The sequence below is a fragment of the Moschus berezovskii genome, chromosome 22 (assembly GCF_049115385.1).
Source record: "Moschus berezovskii isolate FMDL1 chromosome 22, NW_MosBer_1.0, whole genome shotgun sequence".
Taxonomy (NCBI): domain Eukaryota; kingdom Metazoa; phylum Chordata; class Mammalia; order Artiodactyla; family Moschidae; genus Moschus; species Moschus berezovskii.
The window spans coordinates 11,559,334-11,584,395 of record NC_142481.1 but is presented as its reverse complement, the minus strand read 5'-3'; the positions used below and the strand labels follow the sequence as shown (position 1 = coordinate 11,584,395).

General features: G+C 45.6%; 2 protein-coding genes across 6 annotated transcripts in view; one reads left to right on the top strand and one right to left on the bottom strand.

Annotated features, from left to right (window-relative positions):
* Positions 1-15,344, top strand: part of ZNF227 (zinc finger protein 227) — a 48,063-nt gene extending 32,719 nt beyond the window's left edge. The window contains exons 9-10 of the transcript XR_016035890.1: positions 12,645-12,728; positions 13,901-15,344. The gene's annotated coding sequence lies outside the window, so the exon portion shown is untranslated. The remainder of the gene's footprint in view (positions 1-12,644; positions 12,729-13,900) is intronic.
* Positions 1-25,062, bottom strand: part of ZNF235 (zinc finger protein 235) — a 36,506-nt gene that overhangs the window by 7,371 nt on the left and 4,073 nt on the right. The window contains exons 1-6 of one of the 5 annotated variants that reach the window (XR_016035892.1): positions 24,145-24,209; positions 21,373-21,438; positions 17,540-17,666; positions 16,611-16,706; positions 5,889-9,523; positions 5,555-5,702 (exon numbers count right to left, since the gene is read on the bottom strand). Coding sequence is in view for 1 of the 5 variants with exons in the window: in XM_088830506.1 (XP_088686632.1) it covers positions 7,560-9,523; positions 16,611-16,706; positions 17,540-17,666; positions 21,373-21,387 (2,202 nt within the window). In the remaining 4 variants the exon portion in view is untranslated. Of the gene's footprint in view, positions 1-678; positions 9,524-16,610; positions 16,707-17,539; positions 17,667-21,372; positions 21,439-24,144; positions 24,210-24,752; positions 24,810-25,062 lie in introns of those variants that run through there. The other 4 variants (XR_016035893.1, XR_016035891.1, XR_016035894.1 and 1 more) reach the window with 4 other exon arrangements.

Below are 25,062 nucleotides of genomic sequence, written 5' to 3'. Positions count from 1 at the left end.
ATAGACACAGGCCTTGTCAGATTACCTATTTTATTCTTGATTCTGTCTTTCAAAGAATAAGTCCATTTCATCTAAGTTATTTTTCAAGTTCACTGAGATACTTTTCTCTGCCATTTTCATTTCTGTTACAGTGATCTAGTAAATTTAACTTAGGATATATATATATATACATATTTAGTTCTTGAATTTTTATTTTGTTCTTTTAGGATAGATCCAATTTCTCAGCTGAGATTTCTTATCTCTTCCTTCATAGTGAGTATATATCCCTTTACATGTTAAGTATAGGTATCAGTTCAGTCAGTTCAGTTCAGTCCCTCAGTCGTGTCCGACTCTTCGCGACCCCATGAATCACAGCACGCCAGGCCTCCCTGTCCATCACCAACTCCCGGAGTACACCCAAACTCATGTCCACAGAGTCACTGATGCCATCCAGCCATCTCACTCTCCGTCGTCCCCTCCTCCTCCTGCCCCCAACCTTTCCCAGCATCAGAGTCTTTTCCAGTGAATCAACTCGTTGCATGAGGTGGCCAAAGTATTGCAGTTTCAGCTTTAGCATAGGTATAATAGCTTTTAATTCATTATCTAATTGCGATATCTGGATCATCTCATGGCTGATCTCTATTGATCTCTTTTCTCTTGAGAATGAGTCATGTTTTCCAATTTCTTTCATCTGTCTAGTAATTTTGGATTATTTCCTAGATATTGTCATTAATACATTGAAGAAACTGGATTTCATTGTGTTCCTCCAAAGAGAATTGATTTTCTTTAAGAAAAAAACAAAAACATATTTTTATTTGGCACTTAATTTAGCTGGATTCAAACTGAAAATTCTTTCCTGTGAGTAACAGCTCAAATTTCAATTCAGTTCTCTCTGTATTGAGTTGGTAGCATTAAGTCTCCTCCGCCTTTTAGAGTTGAGTTTGGGATTTTCTCTCTCTGGCTTGCTTTTTTCCAGGCTGTCCTACCCATGTCATTTTCCAGCAACAGTTATACAGGCCTTGAACTCTTTTATAGTTTTCCAAATGGTAATGTACAAGATACAATCTAAAATTTTAGTTGCCCTAGATTTGACTGGGACTTGCTCTCAGGGTGAAAGCCATAAAAAGTTGAAAACTGATCCTGTCATTTCCTTCTCAGTATTGACCTAGTCCCAAGATAGGATAAGTAGGATGTACCTACTTTTGTTCACTTGCCATTGCTTTTGTATCGCTTAAAATTTTTAATTTAAAATATTTGGTATAGAATTAATGGGCTCCCTGGTGGCTCAGACGGTAAAACATCTGCCTACAATGTGGGAGACCCAGGTCCAATCCCTGGGTCAGGAAGATTCCCTGGAGAAGAAATGGCAATCCACTCGAGTATTCTTGCCTGGAAAATCCCATGGATGGAGGAGTCTGGTAGGCTACAGTCCACAGGGTCGCAAAGAGTTGGGCATGACTGAGTGACTTCACTTCCATAGAATTAATACCTGCTATCCATTGGAGTTTTGGTACAATAAGAACTTCCCTTGAACTTCAGCATATTTAAAATCTTCTCTCATCTCATCACATCCTTCATATATGGTTACTCGTTTACATGTATGTCTATCCCAGTAAGTGGTGTATCCGTCAAGTGTTTTCCAGCTATATCATGACGGCTCGTGAGATGCTTCACAGATAACTTGTTCTGACAATTGCTCAGTCTCCAAACTCAGAAATTACTTTTTTAAAAATCCCAAGGGTGTTGGTGTTATAACTATAATAGCCCTGTTCTCACTAGAACAGCAATGTTCTTTAAGTGGAAGACAAAAATGGAGCTAGTATGCTTAGAATTCATTTCAGTCACAGCCTGTCTGAACCACACACTACAGACAGCTTCATCCCCCACGTATTCCTAACCCAAATTCCTAGCTCTTGCTTGTGTCTTCTATAACAAACAGTTGGAGAAAAGAAACTCAGTGTTCCCTGGTGCTAGAGGCTGACTTGAGACCCAGCTCTGGACGGTGGGACACAAACAGAAGTCCACTCTTTTCTAGACACAGGAGCAAATACCTTGAATGGCAAAGGAGACAAGAAGTGATCAAGGAGAGTGAAAAAGCTGAGAGCAGTGGGGTTTAGGCCCTTGTGCACTCAGTTCTTAAAGTGAGGACAAGGAGGGAATAAGCTGGAAAGCAAGAGTTGGGGATTGCAGAGTGGAGCATTTGAACTTGAGATGATAGAGGGGTTGCAGGTGATGGGTAGTGAGGTGTTACCGTGGAGGCAGGGGCAGAGGCGCTGTGGAAAAAAAGACCCCTGGAAGCAGAAGGGTGGAGGAACTGAGGGTTTTGGAAGTGGGTGTGTTAATCTTCAAATAGTGTGGCTGGAGGAGTGAAACTGGTCCTGGAGATAAAACCTTCAAGGAATAAGGAAGAATGAACAGGTTGGTAGGTGGCTGTATGGAAAAGGCGTGTTGGGTAGTTTGACATGAAAATTAATGCTGGAGGCGTGGGAACTAGAATTTCAGAAGACAGTTTGGAAGGCGAAATGAATAAGACACCCACCCCATGTCCAAGCCTATGGGACAAGGACTGTGAGAGAGAACACAGGAAGCCACTTGAAAGAGATAAAGAGGCGAGTCCTTAGGGGCGGGGGGAATAACTTCACTGAAATTCCGAATATTAAGAATACCTCATTTATAGGCAGAAATATATAGTATAAATAAGGTTACATATTATTACTATACATTAATATGGGTTTCCTGGGTAACTCAGCTGATAAAGAATCTGCCTGCAATGCAGGAGACCCTGGTTTGATTCCTGGGTCAGGAAGTTCCCTTGAAGAAGGGATAGGTTACCCACTCCAGTATTTATGGACTTCCCGGGTGGCGCTGATTTAACGAATCTGCCTGCAATGCAGGAGACCTGGGTTCAATCCCTGGGTCAGGAAGATCCCCTGGTGGAGGGCATGGCAACCCATTCCAGTGTTCTTGCTTGGAGAGTCCCACGGACAGAGGAGTCCATGGGGTCGCAAAGAATTGGACACAACTGAGCAACTAAGCACAGCACACACATTAATATACATATTATTAGTATACATTAATATACATATAAGTATTTATAGCTATAATACATATATCATAATTAGTAGATTGTCCAAGTCTTAAAGCAACCACATCAACTACAGAGCTCTGCTATAAACTTTCTGACCCTAAATGTCTATACTCACTAGCTCTTTCTATATAATTCCTGGCATATTTTTGATATAAAGAAAAAACAAGAATGAAACAAATATCCCTTTATAAGCCATCCAGCTTTTGTTGCTGTTCAGTCACTAAATTGTGTCCAACTCTTTGTGACCCCATGGACGGCAGCACGCTGGGCTCCCCTGTTCTTCGCTATCTCCAGAGTTTGCTCAGATTCAGGAGTATTGAGTCAGTGATGCTCTCTAACCATCTCATCCTCTGCCACCCTCTTCTCCTTTTGCCTTCAGTCTTTCCCAGCATCAGGGTCTTTTCCAGCTTTTGTAAATCCGCTCAGTTTCTACCATGTATTATAGTCTCTCCATCCCTATGGTTTACCTACCCAAAGGAATATAACGCACTCATTATAGATGAATTTCATGAAGAATATGGAACACTGAAAAGCATTTACTGTGTAATTCCAAGGAGGTAAATAACCCACTTTAAATATCTGAAGAGGGGCTTCCCTGGTGGTCCAGTGGTTGAGAATCTGCCTTGCTACACAATCAGGTGTGTTTTTTTTTACAGTAACATTGTTTAGGAACTCTAAAGATACTTGTGTTTTGGAAAGTGAAAGTCGCTCAGTCGTGTCTGACTCTCTGCGACCCTATGGACTATACTGTCCATGAAATTCTCCAGGACAGAATACTGGAGTGGGTAGCCTTTCCCTTCTCCAGAGGATGTTCCCAACCCTGGGATCGAACCCAGGTCTCCTGCATTGCAGGAGGATTCTTTACCAGCTGAGCCACAAGGGAAGCCCAAGAATACTGGAGTGGGTAGCCTATCCCTTCTCCAGCAAAGCTGCATTTTGAAGGACTGATCAAATGAGTAAACAGACTGATGACTGGGAGCCAATTTCTGACTATTGGAGAAAGAAGTCAGTATGGGATAGGGAGACTGGAAAGACTTACTTGAAATGAAAGGTGTCAGCATTTACACACATATACACGAAGGACTGCTACCCCAGTAACAATGAGAACAATGAGTGGTTTCCCCACTCCGAGGACTCAGGGCTCTGTAGAGTCTGTGGCTCCAGCACACAGTAAGATCAACCCAGGATCCTACTGTGGCAGAAAACAAGGATTCATACCGAGGGAGAGACATGGGGGAGAAGGGAAAACTCTTCTAATGGCAGAGAGCCAACTGCTAAATATAAAAGGGATGATGGAGTAAGAAAGTCATCCTCTTGCCGTCATCACAGTAATAATTGATTCCAAGAATATTCATGAATGCAAAGATTAGCTGGTGAAGGTTATGATGAGGTAGTTGTTACACAGTCCCAAAGATTTCCCCACAGATTAGTTATTAATTTCAAAGGCAAATAGCAATTTCACAGCTGGAGAAATCTAGTAGTTATCAGTGTATCCAAGTGACCGAAGTCACCATCATTAATGTAACAGACACATCGTGTCTCCTGTTCTACCACACTGGGAACTGTGCATCATTCAGAACACTCAGGTGACAAATGTTTAACGTGAACCTAAACCTAATTATGAGGAGTCAAAGCCCCAGTTAGGAACATCCTACAAAATAACTAGCCTGTGCTCTTCAAAAAGACGAGTTTCATGGAAGACAAAGGCTGTGGAACTGATCCAGACTTAAAGCCAAAAGAACGTGAGAATCAAATGCAGGTTATGACACATCTTAAGGCTACATTCAGAAATAGGGGGAAAATGTTATACATACATATATATGTGTGTGTGTATATATATATCCATGTATATATATAGGGGTAACTTGGAATTTGTTTATTAGAAAGTGTTGTAGCAATGTATGATAGTCTTATTATGTTTGGTAAATCTTTGACATTCCTCACCTCAGGTGGGGTCCATATCCCCTCCCCTTGATCCTGGCAGGATTTTGTGACAATTTCTACAGACTGACTAACATTGTGACTTCCACAGTCAGATCAGCAAAGGTCATAGTGCTTCTGCTGGTTTTTCTCAGCAGACTCTGAGCCCCTTGTCCTGTTCAGTTACCTGGATGTGGTCCTGCTGGAGGCCATGCAGATTTGTAAAGACAGGCCAAGGCTCCCTGGGTTCTCAGTTCAGCTATTAGATAAATAGGTTTGCTTGTAATCACATTACTCAAAAAGTATATATGAGATTTCTATTGTTCTTCTGAGTGTTTAGAATGAACTAAAACGCTCTAAAACACTTTAATTTCAAAAAATTAAAAAATTTATAATAATGCCCTTAGGTATCTGTGATGTATCTCTATTATGGCATATACGTATGATATTATGCATATATGGTCTAGTTACCTTTAAAAGGAGGGCATTATGGGAAACATTTCATACAGAATTCTTTGTCTCTGCCCACTTTCCTCAGGATATTAATGTCAGTAACCCTGAACCTACCTTTTCGCATTTGATGCTGTATCATATTCCGCCGAATGGATAAGCCAAAGATTGTTTTGTCGGATCCAGCTGATGATGCAGCGTGTGCTGCTACCAGTGATGCGAACGGTGAACCCCTTCTATGTACTCCATGACACAGGTTTACATGCTGTCAGATAAAGCAGTTAAGATTCAGCTGTAAGGGATTTTCATTCAGTAATTTTGCTGCCCCACTTTTACTGCTTTTGTAAAATGGGTAATGGTCACTGTAAAATAATTTTTCCAAAAGGTAAAGAAACTCCATCCCAACCTCTGCTGGAGTAACCGGGCAGCATATTACTCAGTATCTCCCCACCTGTCATCTCCGTGCCCATGATCACACGGTTGGGCACACCTCCGTGCACATGATCGCATCAATCGGTATATACATCCTTTGATGACCTGGACTACACCGGGAAGACTCTCGCCTCGTTTTCTCATGAACATTTCTTTTCCTGTCATCACAACCTGTAACATATTTTCCATGGCTGTATATTATCAGAATATATTTATGTAAGTATTTTGTGCTCCCCCCCTTTTAAAATCAGTATAAGCATTTTTATGTACAATTTTCCTTGTATGCTCAGTCGCATCCGACTCTGTGACCCCATCTCCTCTGTCCCTGGGATTTCCCAGGCAAGAATACTAGAGTGGGTTGCCATTTTCTTCTCCAGGAGATCTTCCTGACCCAGAGATTGAACCTGCATCTCCTGTGTCGGCAGGTGGATTCTGGACCACTGAGCCACCGGGGAAGCCCCTTAAACGAGTGAGACAATCTTCCTTTGTGTAAGCAAAACTCCTACTGCAAGGATTTGCCAGGTCAGAGTATTTTGATATATATTAACCAATGAATGTTACTTTTACTAAGACATTCAGTCCTTGAACACAGAATGCTGTGTACATGAAATCTCAAAATCCAAAAGCATTCTTGTCTGTCCCACCCCATTTTTAGGGAAGGAACAACTGGGTGGAATGTGACAAACAATATCCTTGGTTTCTGCCAAACCCACTGCCTAAAGAAGTGTGGATGAAGGATCATGCGTAGAAAAGACACTGTGACCAGGACCTGAATGGAAACCTGCAAAGAAACCAATTATTAACAATCAAGTTTACTAAGAAACTTTTTGTCACTAGTAACTACTTTTAACACTTTCAGTTACAATAAAACCCTACCATAACAAGTTAGGGTACAAAATTTCCAATCATATAAACTGTAATATGTTATTAGACTAATAAAAAGTCTTTTTCGCTGATGATACTAAATATTACACTGCACACAATGGGCAATTCCATACATATGGCTGAAGCTGGATGGAGGCTGGTGGCCATTCACAAGCCTTGTCCAAATCTGTTCTGTTGTGGGTGGCAGTATTACTGTGATTCTCTGTGTATCAATGGATGTTTCCTGAAATTAATTTTATTAAGGCGACTTGCAGGATTCCTCTTGAGTATGTTGTTACAAATTTAGGGGAAGGGACGGACTAGAATTTTCAAATATTTGGCCTAATTAGAGGGTTTTTCTCCACTTGGTTCAGTAATCACCAGGGACCTATTATTAGAAGCCACACACAGTTCTACATGGTAGAGACAGAGTGGTGACAAACAGCCTGCCCTGTGTGGAGGGCACTCTGCAGTTGACATTGACTGTCTGCACTATACTTTTGTTAGTTCAAGCCCTGCCCATAAAACCTTCATGTATAAGCCTTCTCTCCTGGGAAAATGGCAATGATTCTTCTTGTGTCACATCTTGAGAGGGCATTCAGGGCTCTGGTGTAACCACTGACCATATTTATAGAATACATTCTTACAAAGAGGTCACTTTCCAGCTGAAACTTGCAAACACTGTCTTTTCTACAACTTCTTTCCCATGAAGATGCCTCGGAGCTTCCGAGGCCCACAGGAACCTCCCATGACCCGTGGGACAGGGCTTTTCCAATAGAGATGAAGAGGTGGGTTCTCACTGAGGCCAGTTCCACATCCCCCACCCCTACAGATTTCCTCCCGCGTGGACCCTCTGGTGGTAGACAAGATGCGACCTCTGGCTGAAGCCCTTACAACATATGTCACATATGTAGGGCCTCTCCCCCGTGTGGACCCTCTGGTGGGTGTGGAAGTGCGAGGCCTGGCTGAAGCCCTTGCCACACTGCTGGCACGTGTAGGGCTTCTCTCCCGTGTGCACCCGCTGGTGGGCGCTGAGCCCTGCGCTCCAACTGAACTCCTTCCCGCACTCCTCGCACTTGAAGGGCTTCTCGCCCGTGTGGATTATCTGATGGACTTGAAGGTTCGACCTCTGGCTGAAGGCCTTGCCGCAGGTGCCGCACTTAAAGGGTTTCTCCCCGGTGTGGACTCTCTGATGCGCCTGCAGGTGCGAGGCCTGGCTGAACCGCTTCTGACACGCGGCGCACTTGAATGGCTTCTCCCCGGTGTGGACGCTCTGGTGGGCCTGGAGGTTGGAGGCCTGGCTGAAGCCCTTGCCGCACTCTTCGCACTTGTAGGGCTTTTCGCCCGTGTGCACGCGCTGGTGGTTGTGGAGGTTCAGGCTCCAGTTGAAGCGCTTGCCGCACACCTCGCACTTGTAGGGCTTCTCCCCGGTGTGCACGCGCTGGTGGGCCTGGAAGTAGGAGCTCTGGCTGAAGCCCTTCCCGCACTCGCTGCAGCGGAAGGGCTTCTCGCCCGTGTGCACCCGCTGGTGGCTCTGGAAGCTGGAGGCGGAGCTGAAGCCCTTGCCGCACTCCTGGCACTTGTAGGGCTTCTCGCCTGTGTGCACGCGCCGGTGACTGTGCAGGTTGAAGCTCAGGCTGAAGCGCTTGCCGCACTCCTCGCACTTGTAGGGTTTCTCTTCCGTGTGCACCCGCTGGTGTGTGTGAAGGTTGGAGCTGCAGCTGAAGCGCTTCCCGCAGTCCGCGCACCTGTAGGGCTTCTCGCCGGTGTGGATCCTCTCGTGGGCCTGCAGGTGGGACCTCTGCGTGAAGCCCTTGCCACACGCCTCGCACTTGTAGGGCTTCTCGCCAGTGTGGACCCTGCAGTGGATGTTGAGGTCGGTGCTCCGGCTGAAGCCCTTGCCGCAGCTCTCGCAGCGGTAGGGCTTCTCCCCGGTGTGAATGGGCAGGTGGGCGTACAGGTGCGAGGTCTGGTTGAAGCTCTTCCCGCACTCGTGGCACGAGTAAGGCTTCTCCCCGGTATGGACTCGCTGGTGGGTCTGCAGGTTGGAGCTCTGGCTGAAGCCCTTCCCACACTCACGGCACCAGTAGCGCTTAGTCCCCGGGAAGGTGCCCGGCGGAGTGGGGCGCGCTGAGCCGTGACTTGGGTCCTTCTTGGGCGTCCTATGGGTCGGGGACTTCCCGCCCAAGTGTAGCCGCTGATGAAGCTCCAGGCTGGCGCGGTCACCGAGTCCTCTCTTACCCTCATTACACGGGTAGGCTTTCGGTCCAGCCTCAAGGATGCTTCGCTGGGCTAGCAGTGATGCCTTGAGGAGGTCTTTACCACACTCTCTGGTGCCCTGAACCTTCTCTCTTTGGGGCACTGTGTGGTCATCGTGCTGGGGGGAGATACTTGGGAAAAAGTCAACACATGGAGCAAACATACAGATCTTGTTCTTCATGGAAGTCAGCTGACAACCCTTCTGGTAATTCTGTGTCTCGCTCAGACAGAGTTTACTCCAGGAATTCGGAGCTCTCCCAGCTGGAAATTCTTGATTTTCAATAATATCAGAATGATCTATAAGAGTCACGAAACAGCTGCCTTCCATGGAAGCCTGAGCAGACACTTCTGCAGGGGAATTATGTTGTTTGGGGGACTGAGAACTCTTCTCTTGAGCATTTATCACAGAGTCTTGACTTTTGGCTGATTTGCTCACAACATGTCTCCTGATTTGCCAGCACAAAAGCTTTCCCCGTGAAAGGCACCTCACTCCTGTGTCCTGAACAGTTCCCATCTCGTGATTCCTGCCTCCTGAAAGGGAAAGAATAAGGAATTAAGGAAGGCGAGGGTGGCATCAGCAAGATGGTGGGCCAGGCAGCACCAAGCCCTTGCTCCCGCCATGGAAACATTCTGTAAGCAACTAGAGACTAGCGAAAATGCCTTCATCAGAGTTCCGAAAAACAAAGGTCTATAGAAACCAAGAGAACATCCAATGAAGAAAAAGCCAAATTTAAAAAAGTATGGCAGGGGAGTAGAAAAAAATTAAATTAAAAAAAAAATGTGCTATTTGGGATCAGTTGAGAGTGAGGTGTGCCCATATCCTTGGTGGATGCAGACAAGGAAGAGATGAAGAGTCTGGACCGAAGAACAGTCACTAGACGCCAAGACAGACATGGAAGCGTGACACCAACACACGTGATTTACCCAAAAGAATGAGGACAAAGACGGAAAAAATAGAGAACCCCACCCCCAACAGAAGCGGTTGTTAATATACCTGTTTCAGTAACCGTATTGTGTGGACGCAGACTCCCCTAAACTCTCTACCTGCATTCAGGCAGCAGGAAGCAAGCAGCACACAGATTGGAAAGGAAAGCAAAGCAATATATTTGCAAAGGTTATGAATCTACTTAAAGAAAAGTCTTTAGGAATATACAAAAATGCGTTTAGAATAGGTGACTAGAGGAAAGTCGCAGGCTACAAGATGGTATGAAAATCTGGGGCACTCTTTCCGCTCCCTTCTGAGGTCAGTGTCAGAAGTTTTCTCTATCCATTTTCACTTAAATAAAACTTTTGCTGCACAAGAAAAAAAAATTATACAAAAATATATTCAGATGTAATAGAAGTAATTGGAAAATGGAATTAACTCCAATTATATAGCATCAAAAAAACCACTTCTGAAAAAGCGGACATACAATTCCTATACACTATATGCTATGAAGGTGAGTTGTGATTTGTAACAGATGTTTCATTGTCTTCCATGGTTCCTGGCTCACGGCTCCTAAGGGGAAAGAGCAGTGGGAGTGTCTTTTGTTCTAATATTTGGCTTTTTACTTTGTTCTAATATTTTGGTCTCTGTTCCTGAAATGGCTTCAGAGCCCTAAGGGTGAAATGGGTGTCTTATTACTCATAACAAGCCCAGGATGCTTCATGAATTGATGAATAAGTCCACTTAGATCTTCACATTTACTCCATTGAATTCTGTCTCGTATCAGATCAGTAGCAGCAGCAAGATCCCCAAGCAGAACTTCCGAGGGTGTTCTGGGTCAAGAAGAAACACACGCACGGCATCGGGAGAACCATTCTGAGTTCACTATCTTTCTCGCCGTTTCTGGGGGCTGGTGGTACATGTTGAAAGTGTTCCTGAAATTGTGTTGTGTCCTGGCATGCAATGTTATAAACACTGTCATCAAAACTGAGGCTCAGACTAAAAGGACTGAACCCGAGTCTCAGGGAAGTGCCCTCGCTGACCTACACAAAGGCGGCGGCATCCGTATAGTGTGGTGTGTGTGGATGAAGTCCATCCCTTAGTGCCAGACTGCTGCCACCCTGACGTCACCTGGCAACAGTCAGCTCCTGAATGAGACTGCAATGCGCGAACAATGGCTGTAAACTCAAGGGATGGTCAGGGCTCCAGGAAAAACCCCAGCTGGCTGCTTGATCTCTCCAGCTCCCTGGAAAACCCCATGGTTGGGGTCTGCATTCCTTCACCCACCACAGCGTGTTTTAAAACCTGTAAGTCAAACTCTGTACAGCCTGGTGACTACAGTTATATTACTGTACTGCACGTTTGACAGTTGCTGAGAGGAGACCTTAAGATAGGAGACCTTCAAAGTTTTCATCACAAGAAAAAAATTCTATGTGGTGATGGATGTTAACTAGACTCATGGTGATCATTCTATCATGTATACAAATGTTGATTCATTATGTTGTACACCTGAAATTAATGTTAATTACCTCAATTTAAAAAAATTTAAAAGAAAAAGTAAAACCATCTTTGTCCTTAGAGGCCTCAGACCTGCTCTTTGTGGATCCTCTGAACACTCAGGCAGCAGCAGGGACTCATTCAAGGGCCCCTTGCTGTGGGTCACTAGGCGGGATGTCTTCTAGGTGGTAAAGCCTTTCCCAGCCACAAGACCAGAGCCCTCATGGCGGCAAAAAAACTGTTAAAGACTGTGTTTCCTGCTTGGGGTGCACCTTGCACTCTCTAATGACCGAGGCACCCACATCAACTGGGCAAATCACATGAAAACACTATGAACTTCTTGGAAGGATCACTGCCCTGTTGACCTCAATCATCAGGCAAGGTTGAAAGAATTAATGAAAAAACAAATTCAAGCAGAATTAAGTGTTAATTATGGGACAACAGAGGCTGGGGAGGATGCTCTGATGTTTAAAATATACTTTTGTTAGCAAAGAGGAGACATCTACTTAAAAAAAAAAAATTTACTCATTTCTTTGGTTGCACCAGGTCTTCTATGCAGCATGTGGGATCTAGTTCCCTGATCAGGGATTGAACTCAGGCCCCCTGCATGGAGAGGAGTCTTAGCCATTGGACATCTAGCCCCGAGACATCTATTTTTTATCCTTAACTGATCCTTCCAGAATTCAGGAAGTCTCAGTATCCTTATTTTCCAGACAGTATATCTGTTCACATAAATTCAGTAAGAATCTGTTCTCCTTGTGACAGGACACAAATTGAAACAACACTGTTTACCCAGGCTTGACTGGAATGTCATATTTGAGAGACGGGTGTAGACTCGGACGTGCCCACACAGCTTCAAGGAACTGCTTGGAGCAACTGAGCTGGTACCTGGCTTTCAGGCTTCCAGGAAAGAAATCTTCGAAAAGATTTAACATGATCAGCCACCTTTCCTGCTGTGCTTATATAAACAATCAGGCCAAGTTTAACACAAACAAATGAGCTTTACTGCAATCATCTTTGGTTAAAGAAAAAAGGGCAAGGGAGTAATTATAAAGAAAAAATGGTTTTACCTTTGTGGCTATTAGATTCTACTCCTGCTAACTGTCTTGGAGCTTTTTTCACATATCTGTAAACTGGCCTGGATCCTGAATTTTTCTAGTTTCCTCAAATATCTAACTCTGACTCAAATTAACGCTTCCAATTTTCTCCCACCTTCTGATTTGGAATCAGGAAGAAGAAAGGCAGCCCTCAAGCCCCTTCAGAAAGGGCCTCACCAAGTGCGCCTGTCCACTGACACTTCGGGCAAACTAGAAGGTACGCTGGGGACCTCCCGACCACAGTGACACAGGTGAGAGGCAGCTGACACCAGGGTAGACAACTGCCTCAGCCCAAGATGCCGGATCCAGGCTTTAACTAAGCGTGAACCCTGTTCTTTACTCCGGCGTTGACGTGGGGAGATTATACCCTCACTTGCATCCCCCAGGCCACAGCTAAGCGGGTAATGCCTGGAATTCAGAACCAATTTTCTCCTAGTCTTAAATAAAAGTGAACAGACCGCTGGTTTGAATGATAACAAACAAATAACAGTTCTTACAAATGAATCCACTAACAGTGCCATCTTCACAGAAGTAGTTTGTGCCCTGACAAGGCCTCTCTTTCTCTGGGGTGATTATGCTTCTCCTTGGGCCTGTGGATGCCTCAATGGTGGCACACAGCTGGGTAATGCCGGTCAGTCACATAACCATGCCCCCTACCTGCTCTAGAAAGGGCCTGCTGCTGCTGCTAAGTCGCTTCAGTCGTGTCTGACTCTGTGCGACCCCATAGACGGCAGCCCACCAGGTTCCCCCAGCCCTGGGATTCTCCAGGCAAGAACACTGGAGTGGGTTGCCATTTCCTTCTCCAATGCATGAAAGGAAAAATGAAAGTGAAGTCGCTCAGTCATGTCCGACTCTTAGCGACCCCATGGACTGCAGCCTACCAGGCTCCTCCGTCCATGGGATTTTCCAGGCAAGAGTACTGGAGTGGGGTGCCATTGCCTTCTCCAGAAAGGGCCTACCGGGAGGCTTTTCCTGATTCAGGATCCGCTTCCTCTGGCGGGCCCTACTTCCCTGATTAAGAGTAGATATAAGTGAGGCTGTGATCAGAAACCTTAATTCTTGAAGAGACTTCAGATTCTGTTGCTATGACACTAGCTACCCAGAGAAATATGTGGACCTTCTGGTCAAGGCTGTTGCTAATAGGATTGTTCTTGTTTAGTCGCTTAATCGTGTCTGACTCTTTGCAACCCCATGGACTGTAGCCTGGCCAGGCTCCTCTGTCCATGGGATTTCCCAGGCAAGAATATTGGAGTGGGTTGCCATTTCCTCTTCCAGGGGATCTTCCCAACCCAAGAATTGAACCCGCATCTCCTGCTTAGCAGGCAGATTCTTTACCACTGAGCCCCCTGGGAAGCCCGCCTAACAGGATGGCCCTTGATTATCTTCCAGCTGAGTGAGGTGGTGTCTGTGCTGTGGCCAGCACCGCCTGCTGCACCTGGGTTAACACTTCCGGAGAAGCTGAAACGCAGGTACAGAAGATCACCAAGAAGGCCACCTGGCTTAAGATGACTCCATGCTATACACAGAAAATCCTAAAGATGTTACCAGAAAACTACTAGAGTTCGTCAATGAATTTGGTAAAGCTGCTTAATACAACAAATCTCTTGCATTCCTACTACACTGACAACAAAAGATTGGAAAGAGAAATTAAGGGGAAAATCCCATTTACCACTGCATCAAAAAGAATAAAATTCCTAGGAATAAAAAATGAGGAGGAAAAAGATCTGTACTCTGAAAACTGTAAGACACTGATGAAAGAAATCAAATAGAAGACATGATGGTGGAGAGTCTCTGGTGGGATTAAAAAAAAAAAAGATGGGTGTTAAAACTGGACTCATTTTTATCATGTGTACCCTCAGGCTGGTACTTCTGTGTACGACTGTCTTAATCACATTCACAACTCTAGAACTGACTGATTTTCTGCATTACAAGTCTGAGATTCCTCCACTTCTGCAGCAGATGCTGCACTTGCCAGAAGATGGCAAACAGGCAGCTTAGGGATCCACGGAAATGCTAACAGGTTTTACGTCAGTGCCTCTACTGAGAGCAAACAGGCTTTAAGCCTTGCCTCACCCACTGACAAGCTATGTGACATTTTCTAAGGCATAAGTTTCACCCCATAAAGAACAGATAACCACCCAGGGGGTCAGGACTATTCCAAGGACTGAATGCAGAAGGTGCTTTTTTCTCCTGTCGCACTGTGAGGTTTGTGGGCTCTTAGTTCCCGGACCAGGGAGTGAACCCGGGCCCTTGGCAGTGAAAGCACGCGGCCCTAACTACTGGACCACGAGGGAACTCACAAGGCACTTCTTATAATACTAAAGACAAATTAAAAGTATTACCAAATTATACAAATTAAACTTACTCAGAATGGCAGAAGGTTCATTTCTGTATCTCTGTTCCTACACAGAGCCTCCTTGTCGACCCAGCTGCAAAATCTGTTACCTCTATAAACGTCACATTTGAAATGTAGAAAACGTCACTGAGGCCGCGTGATTGTTTAAGTACACACACGAGAGAAGGGCAGAGAGGGTGAGATGACTGACTGCCTGGCTGGGAATAAGGATTCCACACAGAAAAAACTGCTAAAACCAACACATGAATTCAGCAGAGTAGCAGGGTATCATGTTAACATACAAAGATTAGGTTGCATTTCTAGCCACTGTAGAAAACAGCATGGAGGTTTCTCAGAAAACTGAAAATGGGATTACCATATGCTCCAGCAATCCCATTCCTGGGCATATATTCAGCCAAAACGATAATTCAAAAAGATACACGCACCCCTATCTTCACAGCAGAACTATTCACAATAGTCAAGACATGGAAACAACCTAAATAGCCATCGACAGATGACAGATAAAGAAGATGTGGTGTGTACGCATGTATGTATAACAGAATACTACTCAGCCATAAAAAGAATGAAGTAGGTTTAGGTTGTTGCAGCAACATGGATGCAACTCGAGATTATCATACTAAGTGAAGTAAGAGAAAGCAAACACCACAGGATGTCATTTATATGTGAAATCTGAAATTCGACACAAACGCACTGATCTATGAAAACAGCAACATGGACACAGAACAGACTGGTGGCTGTGAAGGGACATGGGGGTGATGGAGGGATGAACTGGGAGTCGGGTTAGTAGAAAAAGCTTTTATATACAGAGTAGATAAATAAGGTCCTACTATATAGCACCGGGAACTGTATTTAATATACTGTGATAAACCATGGAAAAGAATTATGTAAAAAAGAATGTGCGTATGTATATCTGAATCACTTTGTTTACAACAGAAAATACAACATTGTGACTTAACTATACTGCAATTAAAAAAACCCAAATTAGCTGCATTTCTATACTCAAGGAACAATTTGAAAACAAAGAAAAAATTTCCATTTAATAGCATCAAAAAGAATAAAATACTTAGGAATGAACCAAGGAGGTGAAAGGCTTGTACACTGAAAGCTACAAAACACTGGTCCACAGATGGGGAGATTTAATACTGCTTTGCCAGTACTACCCAGAGGGATCTACAGATTCAACGCCATCCTTGTCAAAAATCCCAACAAAGAAATAGGAAAACTCATCCGAAAACTCATACAGAATCTTGGGATTCCCCTGGTGGTCCAGTGGTTAAGATCCTCTGCTTCCACTGCAGGGAGCTCGGGTTCCATCGCTGGTCAGAAAACTAAGACCCCAAAGGCTGCACAGCGCAGCCAAAAAAACCCCATATGAATTAAAAGTAAAAGGAGGGGCCAGGGAAGGCCGTGGGTGAGACAACTTCTGAGTAGAGGAGAGGGGTCGGAGGTTTGCAGGCTAGCAGCCTTCCGGCCAGAGGAAAGAGGAAACGGTCCTCATGTAGAAACCTAAAACCTCGGGCGTGAGAACAGAGGACGGGACGGGGATGCGACAGGAGGGAAGATGGCTGGGCGAACGGGCCCTCAAACACATCGGACTTTATTCCGAGTGGAGTGGGGGGCCGGGGGCGCCCGACTGTGAGGTGACTGAGCCTCTCAAAGGACCTCTCTGGCTGCTGGTACGTGGAGAAGACACAGATGCTCCAGACAGACGCTGGGTAACAGGCCCCGCCGCGCGGTTCTCACCTGAAAGCCCTCCTCTCTGGGGCTGGATTTCTGTCATCCAGAGCTTCTCCTCTCTCTCCAACTGGGATATCATGTCTGGCTTGGTAGACTGGTGCCCTGAGAAAAAAAAGGGGGAAAAAGCACTGAACAATCCTAGTCCCAATCCCATGATGAACATTTTTCGTCAGCCCCACTGTGAGAAATACACATAGTCTCCTAGTGACTCCCCCACAGAAGCTTCTGAAAGAAAAGCGAGAACGACCTGGGTCTCCCTGTGGCCGTCACAGCCTTTGTAGACTCCCACACTCCTTACTGCAAGCGCCGCAGTTACTGCTACAACTGCACCATTCTGGCTGAGCGGCTCTGATGGTGCCGCTGTATTCCACATTATTGTAAGAATGCTAACGCAGTTTACTAATGTCATGACGCACCAATGGATCAGGACCCACAAGTTTACAAAAGATATAACATGAAAGGTTTTTTTTTTTTTTCTTTTTTTTGGCTGCAAGGCATGCAGGATCTTAGCTCCCCAACCATGGACCAAACCCACACCCCCTGCATTGGAAGGCAAATTCTTAACCACTGGACCACCTGGGGAAGTTTCAAGGAGAGGGTTAAATTTGGGATTAAAAAAAAGCAAGCTATAATATGAAATAAGGAGCCAGGTGCAGTCAGGCTCAACTGTTCACACAATTCATTTACAAGACTAATGTTTACCTTGGAACAAAGACTAGGAACATTGTGTCTCTGTGTTTTTCAAAGGGACTGGAAAACTGGTCTCTGAGGAGTCCCAAAGTCTTGAAGTAGCAGGCAGAGGGCCAGGGACGCTACTAAACATCCTAAAATGCTCAGTACAGTCTCCACGACAGATCACCTGGCCCCAAAAGTCACTAGTGCTGACATAAGGAACCCTATGGGGGTGATGCCAAGTCACAGGGTGCCATCCTCACCCACGGACAGCAGGTTCCGGAAGTTCTCCAGCATCACGTCTCGATACAGCTTCCTCTGGGCCAAGTCCAGCAGCCTCAGCTCCTCCTCGGTAAAGGTCACAGCCACATCCTTGAAGGTCAATGCCTCCTACGACACCAAACACATGTAGCCTCAGTCCTATGACCAGCGTCCTTTGAGGGAAGGGCAGCACGGAGACGGTGAAGGAGACACGTGGGAAGCTGTTCCAGATTCTAAGTGACCTGAACCTCCTTTTAGGAGACGGTCTCCTCTTCCCCTTCCACAGTCACACCACAGACGCAGGGATGGTAGGAGGATGGTGGAGGAAGGAACAAAAAGGAAAATTCTAAAGCCTCCCGTACAGGCAACATGGAGCCCTTTGTATAGTCGTGTCTCTAGAATTGTCGTCCTTCAATCATGGTATACATGCATTTTACAATTTGAAAGTGCCACATTTTGTAAGAAATGTTGAGTTCATTGGCTCCCGACAGTATTTAACAGTGCCCATCTCCTTCTCTTAGTGGGGAGTACCACAATTTTGTCAATGCCTGCCCTTCTAACCAGCCTTCAGCGCCTCGAGTGGCGGCAGGTATGTAGTTCATTCCGTCTCAGGAACGTGCCGGACCTGTCAGAGCAGCAGCATTCGGTGCCAAGGTGAAGAACACAGGTTTTGGAGCCTGAGTGCCTCAGTTCACACTCTGTGGCTCCACTTCTAACTTTACGATCTTGGACAAGTCACCTAACTTTTCAATCCCTCAGTCTCCTCATCTGCACAAAAGCACATCATCAGGGACTTCCCCGGGGGTCCAGTGGCTAAGTCAGACTCCCAGTAGAGGGGGCTCAGGTTCAGTCCCTGGTCAGGGAGCTAGATCCCACATGCTGCAACTAAGACCCAATATGCAACTCACCATAGGGTACTTGAAGGGATTAAATCAGAATATGCAAAAGATTTAGGATAGTATCTGACACGTGTCACTAAATAAATATTCAACAAATGCCAGCCACCACTATTCCTATTATCATTATTTGTGTCTGCCTGGTACTTCATACAAGTGAAAAATACATTTAATCATTCCAAATAAATGACACAAACATTTAAGAATTTAAACCTATTAAAGATGCTGCAAAAACAAACAGTCATATTTTCTTATAGATCTCAGCCAACCTGTCTGGTTATTTCTTTAGGTTAAGTTCCAAGAAGTGGCAACTACACTATCAAAAAATATGCACCTCTGGGAACTTCCCTGGTGGTCCAGTGGTTAAGAGTCACCTGACAAATTAAATACTCTAAAGCAATTATCCTTCAGTTAAAACAAACAAAAAAAAAAAGGATCCACCTGCCACGGTAGGGGAAAGGAGCTCCATCCCTGGTCCGAGAGGATCCCACATGCTGCGGGGCAACTGAGGCCGTGTCCCATAACTGCTGAGCCCACGTGCCCAGAGCCCCTGCGCTGTGATAAGAGGTGTCACCGTGGTGAGAAGCCCGTGCACACAGACTAGGGAGGAGCCCCAAACACAGCAAAGACCCAGCACAGCAGAGGCCAGTAAATAAAGTAAAATACCACAGGGCCACAAAGAGTCAGACATGACTGAGTGATTTAGCACAGCACAAAATATTTTTTAAAAAAGAAAAAAAGAATTTGCCTGCCAATGCAGGGGACCGTTTCTTGTTCCAGGAAGATTCCACATGCTGTGGGGCAGCTAAGCCCTGGCACCATAACTGCTTAGCCCGAGCTCCAGAGGCTATGCTCCACAACAAGAGAAGCCACAGCAATGAGAAGCACATTCACCGCCCGCAGGCAGCAACAAAAAAGACTCAGCAGAGCCATAAACAAACAAATGAGACTATTTCCCTAAAGGCTTCGCTCGTCTCTGCATTTGTTCTGACTGGAGTCCTGAGCACTGATGTATTAAACAACTAGTTGACACATATGGCAAAGAAGAGGCAGGCACTAAGAAAAGGCAGGACATGAAGGGAGTGTTATTTTTGGAGTCCTCCGGCCACTGGCCCTGCCAGGTGTCTACCCGACTCGGCCTTAGGGCCCAGAATAGAGCAGTCTATTCTCCCGGCTCTCTCCATTTACCCTCATCCAACTCCTGAAAAGACCTAGCCCAGGCAATGGAAACTCTAGTGTCAGCTGGGGACCGAGCAGATTTTAATAGGAAACTGAAAGCTCACAAATCTGTTTGTTAAAATGCAGCTGTATCTTTATACAGGGCATCTATGGTAAAGAACCCGTCTGCCAATGCAGGAGACTCGGGTTCAATCTCTGGGTCAGGAAGATCCTCTGGAGAAGAAAATGGCAACCCACTCCAATATTCTTGCCTGGAAAAATTCATGGACAGAGGAGCCTGGGGGGCTGCAGTCCATGGGGTCGCAAAGAGTCAGACACGACTGAGCACACATACATATCCAGTTGCTCCATAGAGTAAATGCCTGGAAAGTCCCTGCTGCTACTAGACTTTCCAAACTCAAGTGTGTCCCTCTAAAATATACTCACATGGCAATGAATGAAACAGACACTTAACTATAATACAGACACGTGTAACTTAGAATTATAGAATCTAGTACTTCTTGGAACTTCCTTGGTGGTTCAGTGGCTAAGACTCCACTGAGTGGCTAAGCTCCCAATGCAGGGGGCTGGAGTTTGATCCCTGGTCAGGAAATTAGATCCCACATGCTGCAACTAAGACCCAGCACAGCCAAATAAATAAATTACTCAAAGGAAAAAAACAAACAAAAAAACTCTAGTTCTTTTTGTCTGAAAACAAAACTATTTTCTCTGAGTTCAGTCTCAGTTGGATTCTGTTACACCAAACCATATTTTAGACATTTTAGCCACAAAACTTGAGGCTCCCCATGAGAAAAATGAGCTCTGAAACTTTTAGAAAGAAAATGGCAGAGCACTCAGAATTCCTGTTTGGGAAGAAAGGTTATATATAGGAAAACTGTCACTGCAAACATTTTGAAATGGTAAAATTCATTGCTGTTGTTTAGTTGCTAAGTCGTGTCCAGCTCTTTGCAACCCCATGGACTGTTGCTCGCCAGGCTCCTCTGTCCATGGGATTCTTCAGGCAAGAATTCTGGGGTGGGTTGCTGTTTCCTTCTCCAGGGGATCCTCCCGACCCAAGAATCAGACCCAAGTCTCCTGCCTTCATGTGGGTTCTTTATCACTGAGTCACCAGGGAAGCCCAGTAAAATTCATTAACCACATAAATAAGGACAATAGGGAAAAATATTAGGTAAATTATGGAAAGTGATTGACCATTTAAGTTGCAGGTGGTATACAATCAAATTTTAAAATCCAAAATGGTACTGAAACTATAAACACAAATCTATACACATAAATACAAATGAAAAGGAATGTGGGAAGATGAAAACTGGTTTGTAAACATGTTTATAATGTAGGAGCTATTTTTTATTTTTTAAAAATATTAATTTTGGGGACATCTCTAGTGGTCCAGTGGTTAAGAATCTACCTTGCAACGCAAGGGACTCCAGTTTGATCCCTGCTGGGGGTACTAAAGTCCCACATGTCATGGTGCAATTAGTTAGGCCTATGGGTCACAAGTACTTAACCCCGGGAGCCAAGACTAGAGATTGTCCTGCAACAAAATATCCCACGTGATGCAACCAAGACCTGATGCAGCCAAATAAGTATTTTTTTTAAAAAATATTTTCACACCATTATTTGGAAATAAAAAACAAGGGCCCGTCACACAGTTCCTCAGGTAGCTTTGGTTCCCGCTTACCTTTCCTGAGCAGGAAAAAACATGTCCAGTCTTTGTGAAATGAGACGTCATTTTAAGCAACAGAAAGGCATGTCCGACTTACCTGGAATTTGGTCATTTTTTTCTCCCTCTTCCTTCTGGGGAAAGGCCGAGTTCTGGGAAGGCAAAACTGGGGAAGGGAAAGAAAGCCACGGTGAGACAGCTGCTGCGATGGCTGGTGCACATGGACTAAATGTGATCAGGAAGAGGGTGCCCTTTCTCTTGGCAATCGCAGTGACGCCATAACCCCGTGAGAACGGAGCCGGATTTCAGCACCCCTGGGCCCCCCTGGCCAGCCTGAGTTCATGAACAATCCAGAAACAGCCCTACCCTAAGTGTTTCTTATAAGCTCCCAGGGTATTCCTGAGGCTGGCTATCAGAGGAAATGAGATGCAGACAGGCAGCGCCAACAACGTAATGCGGCCAAAGTGCCTGGGATCCAATTCCGGCATTTCTACTTGTTTTCTGCTTACCAGTCACATAAACCTTGAGCAGGTTGTTAATCTCTCTGGACCTCAATCCAGTCTACTTGTAAATAAATGGGCATAACAGTGCCCTAATTCCCTGTTTCCTGCAGCTTCCGACAAGGAGGTCCTCTTAAGACTCATAAAACTTCCTTTGTAAATCTGCTTCACAGAAGACAGATCTTAGGAAACACAGACTTCACAGATGATGGCTCTTGAGTTTCCCTCACTTTCAGAAAAAAGTCTAATTCGGACAAGTGGTCTCACAGGTGATTTGTGCTTTTGTTCAGTTCAGTTCAGTTCAGTTGCTCAGTTGTGTCCAACTCTCCGCGACCCCATGAATCACAGCACGCCAGGCCTCCCTGTCCATCACCAACTCCTGGAGTTCACTCAAACTCATGTCCATCGAGTCGGTGATGCCATCCAGCCATCTCATTCTCTGTCGTCCCCTTCTCCTCCCGCCCCCAACCTTTCCTAGCATCAGACTCTTTTCCAGTGAGTCAACTCGTCGCATGAGGTGGCCAAAGTATTGCAGTTTCAGCTTTAGCATTCAGTTCAGTTCAGTCACTCAGTCGTGTCCGACTCTCTGCGACCCCATGAATCACAGCAAATGGTCAAGGAATTTTCCTCCTTAATAAGCTTAACTCCTTGCGTGTGTTGTTAAGCTGGAGGCACGCAACTAAGTTTCTTCTAGAATATGCAAGAAGATAAACAACGACTAATAAAAACTAAGAAATCAAGTTTCTTTTAAATTAATGACACAGGGTTGTTACACAGTACTAGGCATTTTTTAAAAGTAAGGCCCAGCTAGGCTGCAGGTACTGTGCTAAGCTGTGAGCAGGATCATTTTGAAATGAAGCAGGACCCTGTGGTCCCTCCCCCACATAGTCTCAGCCTGCCTTTTGGCTGTGGAAAAACTTTAGCCAAAGAATAAATTTAATCAGAGAAGTGAGAACATGCAAGAAAAAAGGGAAAACAGTCCAAGGAGACCAAATGATAATAGTTTGGTCATGAAGCACAGGCAAAGACCTTTAAGCTCCTTCTCAGCAGCTGTAGATAATAGCATCCTGTGAGCTGTCTTCTAGCTACTGAAACCTCCACCAGGCGGAAGAAGTTAACTACGTGATGCCCAGACTGTGGCCGTGACACAAGCTGCCATCCCAAGAACTGGCCTCAAAGAAATGGGAACAAACCAACCCTGGAACTGAAGATTAGCTGTACCTAAAACAACTAAGATGATGCTAGTCAGACCACTGATGACCAATTTCAAGATGACTGTCACTGCTGACTGTGCTGTTACTGCAGGTCATCCCCTCCTTCCTCTGTCTATAAAAGCTCTTGCCCACTGACTGGCGGGGGGAGGGGTACTCAGTCTTTGGACAGGTGTTCCCCTCCTTGTCAGCATCCAAAATAAAGCAAACTTTCCTTTCCACCAACCTGGTCTCTTTACTGGCTTTTAAGAAATAATCAGCCAGACTCCGCTGTTGTTATAATTTCTCTGTCTGGGATAAACCACAGAGGACTTTCCCCTGAATCCAGCTGAAAACAACTTTCCTTCCTAAACAGGTGTCCAGAAAGAGTCCAGGAATCCAGGACCAAGCCCACGGTCAGTGACGAGGGAAAGGACAGCGGGGCTGCAGCTGGAGCTCCGACCCCATCCCGGCTCGCAGGAACTTCCCAAACAACAGGGCGCCTGAGTGTTTAGTGGGCTTTATAGTAACATCCTCGGAGAAGGCAATGGCAAGCCACTCCAGTACTCTTGCCTAGAAAATCGCATGGATGGAGGAGCCTGGTGGGCTGTGGTCCATGGGGTCGCTACTAGTCGGACACGACTGAGCGACTTCACTTTCACACATTGGAGAAGGAAATGGCAACCCACTCCAGTGTTCTTGCCTGGAGAATCCCAGCGACGGCGGAGCCTGGTCGGCTGCCGTCTATGGGGTCGCACAGAGTCGGACACAACTGAAGCGACTTAGCAGCAGCAGCATGGTAACATCCAACATCTTACCGTACACTCAGCACTGTTATTAATCTTTTCAAATATAATCTCAATCCTCAAAAGACCACCACTGCGAAGGAACTAACCCGAGGAAACAGGCAGAGTTTAAACAAGCCCAAGTAATTTGCCCAAGAAAGCGACAGAGCTGGCCCCTGGTTCCCCGAGGAGGGCTGGGGGAGCAGAGAGCACGGGAGACCCTCAAACTCGACGCAGGACGCGAGCCCGCCCCCAACTCGCGACTCCAGGGGAGCGCCGCGGCCCCTCCCGCTCCCCGCCGATCGCCGAGGATTCCCTGCCCCAGGAGCGAGGACCGGGTCTCTGCTGGCCCCCCGCAGAGGCCGGCAAGGATTGCAGGGACGCTGGGTTAACTCACCTCCCGGGCAGCAAACTCGGCCCCTACCTGGCCTTCCCAAAGCGGAAGTGCCTTGGGCTATACACAGTTCCCGGACTACACTTCCCAGAATCCCCACGAAGCGCCTCAGATTTCACGCAACTCCTGGACTACATTTCCTAGAATGAAATTCGCCCCTGCTTCCCACCAGCTGTCTTGGGTTTTGACAGTAGAGGGTTCGGATTTAAAGTCGCAGGTGCTGCTGCTGCTGCTGCTAAGTCACTTCAGTCGTGTCCGACTCTGTGTGCTGGACCTGTCAAATTCCTTTCTGTTTTATTCAGTTCTTAAAACTCATGAGAAAATAATGCAAGCAGGTAGATTTTTGAGTAACTGTAAATGCGAATTTTTAAAAAATACGGCAGTATAAGAGAAAAGCGAGGCTTGGGCTACCAAAATAAATTTAAAAACTTTTTTTTTTTTAGGGAAGACAAAAGGTAGACTAAGAAATGGGAAATATAAAAGTAACCTAGGCTGGGCTGCCTAACACAGAACTTATGGAACACTGGATTTCTCACTTGCTTCGAATTCTGGCTCCCCAAATATCAGCAACAAAATTTGTTAATGAGACAAAAACGTAGTTGATTGCTTACCGCGGTAAGGGAGAACACCTCCACAGAGCTTCAGCACCTTGACAGTGTGCACAGAGCCTGGAAGACAAGGTTGAAATTTACTGATAATTGGAAGTTCTATTTAAGGAGGGTTTTTCAATGCAAAAGAGGAATGGGATTGCTTGACAGTCATGATGCTGTAGTCCAGGACTGGTGGGAGCAGCAACGATTTTTGTAAGGTGAGGAAACTACAGCTGAAATTGTTGATGCCCTCTTTAAACGAGATGGAAGAGCTGATGGGTGCTTGTGGAAGTTTCTCTAAAACTCAAGCCATTTGGGAGAAGGAAATGGC